This window comes from Pteropus alecto, unplaced genomic scaffold (assembly GCF_000325575.1).
Source record: "Pteropus alecto unplaced genomic scaffold, ASM32557v1 scaffold461, whole genome shotgun sequence".
Lineage (NCBI taxonomy): Eukaryota > Metazoa > Chordata > Mammalia > Chiroptera > Pteropodidae > Pteropus > Pteropus alecto.
In genome coordinates, this window is record NW_006431079.1 from 5,249,610 (window position 1) to 5,259,221 (window position 9,612).

Consider the following 9,612-nt stretch of genomic DNA (forward strand, 5'->3'; position numbering starts at 1 on the left):
AGCTTGAACGGCCGCTGAGGTCCGAGCCGGGCGTGCTGAGCCCCGCGGCCACCCCCGGTCCCGGCCATGAAGAGGGACGAGCGAGACGCCAGAGCCATGCGGTACCCGCAGCCGCCGGACGGGGTCGGCTCGCCCCCCGAGAGTCTGAGGAACGGCTACGTGAAGAGCTGCGTGAGCCCCTTGCGGCAGGACCCTCCGCGCGGCTTCTTCTTCCACCTCTGCCGCTTCTGCAACGTGGAGCTGCTGCTGCCGCCGGCCTCCCCCCAGCAGCCGCGGCGCGGCTCCCCCTTCTCCCGGGCGCGCCTCGCTCTGGGCGCTCTGGCCGCCTTTGTCCTCGCCCTGCTGCTCGGCGCGGGGCCCGAGAGCTGGGCTGCCGGGGCTGCCCGGCTGCGGACCCTGCTGAGTGTCTGCTCGCTCAGCCTCAGCCCCCTCTTCAGCATCGCCTGTGCCTTCTTCTTCCTCACCTGCTTCCTGACCCAGACCAAGCGGGGCCCCGGCCCGGGCCGGAGCGGCAGCTCCTGGTGGCTGCTGGCGCTGCCCGCCTGCTGTTACCTGGGGGACTTCTTGGTGCGGCCTTGGTGGTCTTGGCCTTGGGAGGACGGAGACGCAGGGGCTCTGGCCCCGCACACACCCCCGGCGACGGCGGGCAGGTTGTTCTTGGTGCTGAGCTGTGTGGGCTTGCTGACGCTCGCGCACCGGGTGAGGCTCCAGCACAGCATCCTGGTGCTGCTCTTCTCCTGCTTCGTCTGGTGGGTCTCCTTCACCAGCCTCGGGGCGCTGCCTTCAGCCCTCAGGCCACTGCTGTCCTGCCTGGTCGGGGGCGCTGGCTGCCTGCTGGCCCTGGGGTTGGATTACTTCTTTCAAATCAGGGAAGCTCCTCATCATCCTCGGTTATCCAGTACCGCGGAAGAAAAAGTGCCTGTGATCAGACCCCGGAGGAGGTCCAGCTGCGTGTCTTTCGGAGAAACTTCGGCCAGTTACTATGGCAGTTGTAAAATGTTCAGGAGACCTTCGTTGCCTTGCATTTCCAGAGAACAGGTATGTTAGCAGAAAGCAAGGTTTGGTAAGGAAGTGAGCGCCGTTTTATCGCTTCAGTTCTCGAGTTCAATTCGCGTTGTTTGAAAGCATGTTAATTTCCAGGGTGGAAAAAAAAAAATAAACCGTTTTATTTTGGAAAGAATTCCTAAAATACAGGAAGCTTTTTAAAAACGCACAGCTAGTACCTTTTATCTTTGAATAGAAATAAAATAGCAAACTGATCATATTGCAGTTTTTAAAAACTTTGTTTATGCAATAGATGAGTTCTCAGAAGAGTGAATTATTTGTAGTTTAATAGATTGACTACTCCCACTTTGGCATACTCTGATGTACATCATTTTGGTGCTATTTATCTTTTGCTCTTGTAATGGTGTTATCTCCCCAAAGATAACAGATGAGTGAATGCACATATGTATGAATTTTAATCAGTGCGGTTTCATTATTCTTGATTTGAGAGGAAGAATTTGAGATCTTATAATGAGCATTGATGAGTTTTGCAGCTGAGATTTTTAGTTTAGATGAAAATACTGTTGCAAATAATTTTTAAAAGATTCCAACCCCCACCACGAATTTAAGCAGTATAGGCTAATATAATCTTTTACAGATTATGGTGGTGTGTATTTGTTATATAATTAAGAGAATGTTGTAACAATTTAACCTTTAAACTTAGTAGTGTGTGGAAAGATGCCAAAATTTTTTTTTCCCAATTTTTTTTCCCCCTGTAGGTTTACATGGTTTTGTTTTTTGAAGGAATCGAAATCATTGCCAGGGAACGAACTTGTCTATATATACCCTAGGGAAATCTTACCTGTTCTAATCACCAAGAAACTCAGCAACTATAGCTACTGTTCATTGAGCATCTACTAAGTGCAAAATGCTTTACATATTGTCTTAAATCCTCACAAGAACCCTGTATGATGGGTGACATTACTTCAATTTCGAGTTGAGCAAATTGAGGCTTATAGATTACCCAACTTCATGTATCTAGAAAGTGGCGGCGTTGGGATTTGAACCTCAGTTTTTCAGTTTTCAATGTGTGTTCTAAGCAACTAAAAGGATGAGTGTAGAAGTTTTATGTAGAAGAGTAGGAGTTTATACCATTGGTTTTCAGACTTTTTGATTAGTGATATGTTTTACACTAGGATCCAATATATTTGAAACAAAATTTTCTTATTCTTGCTACATCTGATGCTCTCTTCAAAGTAATCTACAAAGTGCTATATTAATTTTATGATGTGTTTAACACTGATCTCTGGTGTTCCAGTGAGACCACACTTTGTTTCTGGAAAGTATTTTCAGAGGCTGCTTTTGTGGTCTGTAGTTACTTGACCAAATGATTGAAAAAAATGTTCAAAAACTTTTGTCTTCTCAGTTTACCACCAGCGGTAATAGACAGTGCTTAGAAAAGTGTATATCAAGAGAAAAATTGTTGTGAGAAGATTAACTTTAGAGCAAAGTAATATCAGCTGTTTTTATAGACTGGTGCAGCACTTGATGGTTGACTGAGTAAAGTGCATTTTTTAACACCGGAAAAGTGGGTTAGCATAGTCTCATCACGTTTGTAGATAATTTTCCTGAATTTAACAGATTACAATTTAACATATTTTAATTGTTACCTGTCGGCATAGTCAATCATGGCTGTTCTCTAGTGAATTGAAAATTCCTGGTATTCCTAATCCTAGTCTGGAGCTCCTTCCATCACAGCAACCCCTTATCAATCTTTAGGTAGGTGCAGTGTTGTTATGCTACGTGGCTTCATTTATCATTTATATTGGAAGAAAATACAATTTACCCTTTTGAAAAGGGCGTATTATCCCATTGCAGAAAACTCTTATTCACATTCCACTATGAATAGGAACATTTTTGGGGTCTTAAATATATGCTAAAAGTTCAAGGGTTTATACACTGTTACTTAATGTTCAGTGTCATAAAATAATACTATTTTGGCATTACTAGAATTACTAGATATTTTTAATTTAGCAGAGATTGTAATAACAGGAATTTTTACTTATGCTTATTCTTGAAGTTTGACAGTGGGTCTGTGGTTTTGTTTGCACTTTTTATGTAAAGAAATTAAGAGGAAATCAGTGATTAATGGAACTGAAAATCAAAGGACTTTCTAATTTTCAGAGTGTTAAACTTTGTATATGACAAGTGTAATTCACTTTATTGTTTCAGAAACTGAAGGGAGACAGAAAGATTTTTGAATCCAAGGTGTAATGATTGGAAAAGATGAACAAATGTTCTGTATTTTTTGAATAGAGGACTTTAAAAATTACATGTGGATTCATTTTTGGATTGATGACAAATTATTATACTTTCATTTCCTTAAGAATTTTATAAGTGTCTGAAAAATAATTGAAAACATATTAATCTAAATGTTTTTAATTGTGTGAGAGTAGATTTAAAACAATTTTTAACTTTTGGGATGTTATATTAAGTACTGTATTAAAAAATAAAGTCACGTTTGTAAAACATTTGATTTTCATAGATTTATAGTATTTGATGTAAATGCTATCCATGTGTAGTTCTTAACGAAGGTTTTTTTATTTTTTATTGTTTTTAGCTGAGCGTTTAGAGATTTAAAGTTTAAATTTGGTTACCGATGACTGTGTTCTACCTTGGTACATTAATGGAAAGAAGTACTTAAGTTTTTAGTATACTTGCCAGGAGTCAACTTAAACTAATAGGAAGTTAAAAAAAAAAATCAGTTGTCTACATAGAAGCTTTGACCAGAATTCAACAAGCTACATTTCTAGGCCATATTAATTGTATATTCTATAATGTAGTTTTCAGCTTTTCAGCCAGATCATTTCATGTGTGTGATAGACTAGGTAAATATGTATGAGGTTTTGAAAATCATACGTTAGTATGTGAAATATTTTTCTATACCTAAAATGCTAAGTGCTTTCTAAATGGTTAGGTAAATATTTAAAAATTCTGTGGCCTTAAGGCCCATAAATATTATTTAAAGTGTTAATTTTATTTGAAGAAGTTATAGACGTGTAGTTTGAAGGCTTTAATTTTTTTTTTTTTAAGTTTAAGTGATTATTTACTCCCTTAAGGAATTTGCAAAGCATACCTCATTACGAATTTAAGAATACTGTAGTATTTGTGAAATTTATTTTATGGTTTCACGAATACTGTAGTATTTGTGAAATTTATTTTATGGTTTCAGTGAGTAGTGTTTAATTCTAATTTCATCTTAATGTTTTGTAGTAAAATATCAGCCTACGTAATAATTTTATGCTCTATTTTATAAATATTATATGTACTCTATCATTGGAGTTACTGTTCAAAAACACAGATTTGATCAAATCACTCGCTCTGTTTTAAAAACCTCTTATGGTTTTTCATTGTCCACAGGATAAAGTGGGCAGTGATCTTGAACCTTGCTTGCTAAGTCCTTTATAACCTGCTCTTAGTCTTTTTTTGTTTCTTTGTTTTGTGTTTTAAAAAGCCATCTAGAGGACTTAGGGGACACCCCCTCCCTGCATCCATCCTTGGCTTTAGCTGTTTGAGGACTGCTTATTGTTATTGACTTGTAGATTTTTTTCTTTTTCTTTTTCCAGTCACACTGGTTGAAATCTCCTTTAAGGAACAAATAAGATTAAGAAGTCTTTGGACTGTATAGTGATACTCGAATTAATGTGTAAACTGAGAAAACTCCATTATAGCAGAGTTGGCCATATTTAAAAATAAAAGTTAACAGATTATGTGATGTGTGACAGAATATTCATTATATCTCATGAAATAGTAACATCTCCATAGTTTGTTTTCCCACACTGAGTGGAAAGTAAATAGGGCCAACCATAAGTAAAAATGTAGTTTATTTTCATTGTCCTCAGACTTTTTATCTTCTTCAGTGGCATGCCTTTCACTGATTCTCTTTTTCTTTTCCCTTTCAGTGATCAAATCAGCCTGTTTCCCTAGCACATTCTCCTGCCTTCCTATACCCCAACCCAAGCAGGAAGAATTTATACTTGCTGAAAATGTTTACTTCCACCAAAATATGTTTGTATAGATATAGAAGAGATTCAGAGTTTATCTAATTGAAATCTGCTCATTTTATAGACAGGAAAGAAATTCAGATTTAACTCCAGAGAGTTAAAAATGTTATCTCTAGGTTATGTTGTGAGATAGTTGGGATACAGGGACTAGAACCTGGATCTTGATCCTAGTCCATCTATGCTTTCCACAAAGAGCATAAGTACCTGTGCAGTCATAGTTTTCCAAGGTTATAATTAATTTTGCCAGTTCTATGATAAATGACATCTCTTCAAGAGTTCAGGGGTACAGGTGGGAGAGAGAGGGAAGAGAGAGAGATAGGAGGGACTCTTGAAATCATATAGTTCATAATGACCTTGTAGATACACTTGGTCCCTGATGTAGTTATTTCAGGGTGACTTGTCAGGAGGAAGCTGGTGTCAAGCCCAAGTGCCTTCAGAGACGAGCCACATAATATGTTTTTGTTATATGTTGAAGGAGGGGAGGGTAAGGAGAATGGAAGTCACTGACTATTGCCTACTTTGCCTAAGAACATTCAATTTAAACAAAACAAACTCAACAACTGTGTTAGCTAAGCAAAAGTTTAGGAGATCCAGATTCTGTCTGTAGGTAGTTTCTGACAGTTAATAACATTGAGTTGGTGTTCAACTTATTTCAAAGCTGATCTATATATGTTTAAGTGATTATTAGAAGCCTGTTCTTAGAACTTGGGGCAGAGGAGTGTATTTCATACTGTCATTTTCTTTTACAATCTAGAACTTTCCTTCATGTATGGATTTACCTAGCAGGTATCTCATCTTTATAGATTTTTCCTCCATCAGCTGGAGTACATTGGCTACTTCTTACATTTCAAACAATGTGCATTCAGCATATTTTACATTTATTTAATTAGCATTTAAATTTTAAATGAGAAATATCACACATAAAAGAATGTACACATGTATATTTTTCTATGGTTAAAGGAAGAAAATAAAACAAAGGGGGAAAAAAAGACATGTACTCATCACTCATTTCCTTTGGAAGAAGTTCCCCATATAACCTTTTTTCGCATCTCCTCTCTCTGCCCCAGAGGCAACACATCTAACCTGTGTTTTTTTTTTTCCTCCTATTCATTCCTGTGCTTGGTTTTATAATTATAATCCCATGAATGTATTTCTAAATAATCTAAATAATATGTTGTTAGTATTGCCTGCTTTTGAACATTAATAGAATCGGGCTATATGAATTCTTCTGTAACTTTTTTTTTTTTGCTTGATGTTTTCTGAGATTTATCCATGTTGATGTGGATAGTTGTAATACATTTTTTTCAATGCTACATAGTATTTATTCCGTTGTTCATGGACCCTTGGCTGGTTTGCTATTATGTACAGTGCTGTTGTGAAAATTCCTGTAAATGTCTTCTCGTGCATGTGTGCATCTAGAAGTAGAATTGCTGAGTTGTAAGGTATGCTCATGTTCAACTTTCCTAGATATAGTAGATAGAATAATGGCCCCTCAAAGATGTTCACATTCTAATCCCAGGAATTTGTGAATGTTACCTGATGTGGCAAAGGGAATTTGCAGATGGGATTAATTTAAGGACTTTGAGGTGGGGAAATTGTCCAGGATTACCTGAGTGGACCCAGTGTAATCACAAAGGTTCTTAAAAAGTAGAAGAGGGTGGCGGAAGAGATCAGAGGAGATGTGACTATAGAAGTAGGGTTGGAGTAATGAATGCAGTGTTGGCTTTGATAGTGGAAGGAGGCCAGGAACCAGGGAAAGCAGGCAGCCCATAGAAGCTGTAAAAGGTTAGGAAAAGGATTTTTCCCTAGAGCTCTCAGAAAGTAATAAAGCCCTGCCAGCACCTTCAAAAAGTAACAATTGATTTGTGAATGATGGGATTCTGTTTTGCTGCTGGAAAACTAAGGCAGAAAGGTGAATTAACTAGCCCCAAATCACTTAGCTAGTGCACAAAAAGTACCATAATATGCTAAGTGCCATATCCAATATATAATAAGGTCCTAAGAACTCTTTCAGTTGAAACAACTAAACTACAGGTTTAAACATTTTAGAATACCTTTGAAAGGAATAATTGAGTAAGAAACGAAATGAATGTAGTATAGAGGAGGATAAATTTCCCTTCTTCCTCTCCCTAGGTTCTTTGGCTGTTCTGATAATTCAATTGACATGAAATAGATTCACAGGAGAAAAACAAATTTTGTAGTACGGGAGCCCCATAAAAATATAAAACTCAAAGAAGTGACCAAAGCAGGAATCTTTTATAACTACAAGACAAAGATACAATAAATTTGTGAAGAATTGACAGGACAGAGGGGTTAGTAAATTGGTGAAGAAGGTTTGTATAGCCTTCTGGCTCTAAATTCTCTATCTCCTGCTTTCAGTGGGGTAGGGCGGGAGAGGAGAGTCAAAGTGTCCTTGCATTGGCTGTTTCTCAAATACCTTTAATATAAAATAATCAGTATACCAAAGTGGTATATTTTGGGGTGGCATATTCTTTCCTAAAATACAGGAAGCTTTTTAAAAACGCACAGCTAGTACCTTTTATCTTTGAATAGAAATAAAATAGCAAACTGATCATATTGCAGTTTTTAAAAACTTTGTTTATGCAATAGATGAGTTCTCAGAAGAGTGAATTATTTGTAGTTTAATAGATTGACTACTCCCACTTTGGCATACTCTGATGTACATCATTTTGGTGCTATTTATCTTTTGCTCTTGTAATGGTGTTATCTCCCCAAAGATAACAGATGAGTGAATGCACATATGTATGAATTTTAATCAGTGCGGTTTCATTATTCTTGATTTGAGAGGAAGAATTTGAGATCTTATAATGAGCATTGATGAGTTTTGCAGCTGAGATTTTTAGTTTAGATGAAAATACTGTTGCAAATAATTTTTAAAAGATTCCAACCCCCACCACGAATTTAAGCAGTATAGGCTAATATAATCTTTTACAGATTATGGTGGTGTGTATTTGTTATATAATTAAGAGAATGTTGTAACAATTTAACCTTTAAACTTAGTAGTGTGTGGAAAGATGCCAAAATTTTTTTTTCCCAATTTTTTTTCCCCCTGTAGGTTTACATGGTTTTGTTTTTTGAAGGAATCGAAATCATTGCCAGGGAACGAACTTGTCTATATATACCCTAGGGAAATCTTACCTGTTCTAATCACCAAGAAACTCAGCAACTATAGCTACTGTTCATTGAGCATCTACTAAGTGCAAAATGCTTTACATATTGTCTTAAATCCTCACAAGAACCCTGTATGATGGGTGACATTACTTCAATTTCGAGTTGAGCAAATTGAGGCTTATAGATTACCCAACTTCATGTATCTAGAAAGTGGCGGCGTTGGGATTTGAACCTCAGTTTTTCAGTTTTCAATGTGTGTTCTAAGCAACTAAAAGGATGAGTGTAGAAGTTTTATGTAGAAGAGTAGGAGTTTATACCATTGGTTTTCAGACTTTTTGATTAGTGATATGTTTTACACTAGGATCCAATATATTTGAAACAAAATTTTCTTATTCTTGCTACATCTGATGCTCTCTTCAAAGTAATCTACAAAGTGCTATATTAATTTTATGATGTGTTTAACACTGATCTCTGGTGTTCCAGTGAGACCACACTTTGTTTCTGGAAAGTATTTTCAGAGGCTGCTTTTGTGGTCTGTAGTTACTTGACCAAATGATTGAAAAAAATGTTCAAAAACTTTTGTCTTCTCAGTTTACCACCAGCGGTAATAGACAGTGCTTAGAAAAGTGTATATCAAGAGAAAAATTGTTGTGAGAAGATTAACTTTAGAGCAAAGTAATATCAGCTGTTTTTATAGACTGGTGCAGCACTTGATGGTTGACTGAGTAAAGTGCATTTTTTAACACCGGAAAAGTGGGTTAGCATAGTCTCATCACGTTTGTAGATAATTTTCCTGAATTTAACAGATTACAATTTAACATATTTTAATTGTTACCTGTCGGCATAGTCAATCATGGCTGTTCTCTAGTGAATTGAAAATTCCTGGTATTCCTAATCCTAGTCTGGAGCTCCTTCCATCACAGCAACCCCTTATCAATCTTTAGGTAGGTGCAGTGTTGTTATGCTACGTGGCTTCATTTATCATTTATATTGGAAGAAAATACAATTTACCCTTTTGAAAAGGGCGTATTATCCCATTGCAGAAAACTCTTATTCACATTCCACTATGAATAGGAACATTTTTGGGGTCTTAAATATATGCTAAAAGTTCAAGGGTTTATACACTGTTACTTAATGTTCAGTGTCATAAAATAATACTATTTTGGCATTACTAGAATTACTAGATATTTTTAATTTAGCAGAGATTGTAATAACAGGAATTTTTACTTATGCTTATTCTTGAAGTTTGACAGTGGGTCTGTGGTTTTGTTTGCACTTTTTATGTAAAGAAATTAAGAGGAAATCAGTGATTAATGGAACTGAAAATCAAAGGACTTTCTAATTTTCAGAGTGTTAAACTTTGTATATGACAAGTGTAATTCACTTTATTGTTTCAGAAACTGAAGGGAGACAGAAAGATTTTTGAATAGAA

The 9,612-nt window shown here is 37.0% G+C and overlaps 1 protein-coding gene across 1 annotated transcript in view; it reads left to right on the top strand.

The window, feature by feature from the left end:
* The first annotated feature begins 8 nt into the window (after positions 1–8).
* The window catches only part of PDE3B (phosphodiesterase 3B), a 156,811-nt gene continuing 147,207 nt past the window's right edge, over positions 9–9,612 (top strand). Inside the window, exon 1 of the mRNA XM_006905664.1 lies at positions 9–1,038. Coding sequence (XP_006905726.1) covers positions 67–1,038 — 972 coding nt within the window. The 5' untranslated portion in view covers positions 9–66. The remainder of the gene's footprint in view (positions 1,039–9,612) is intronic.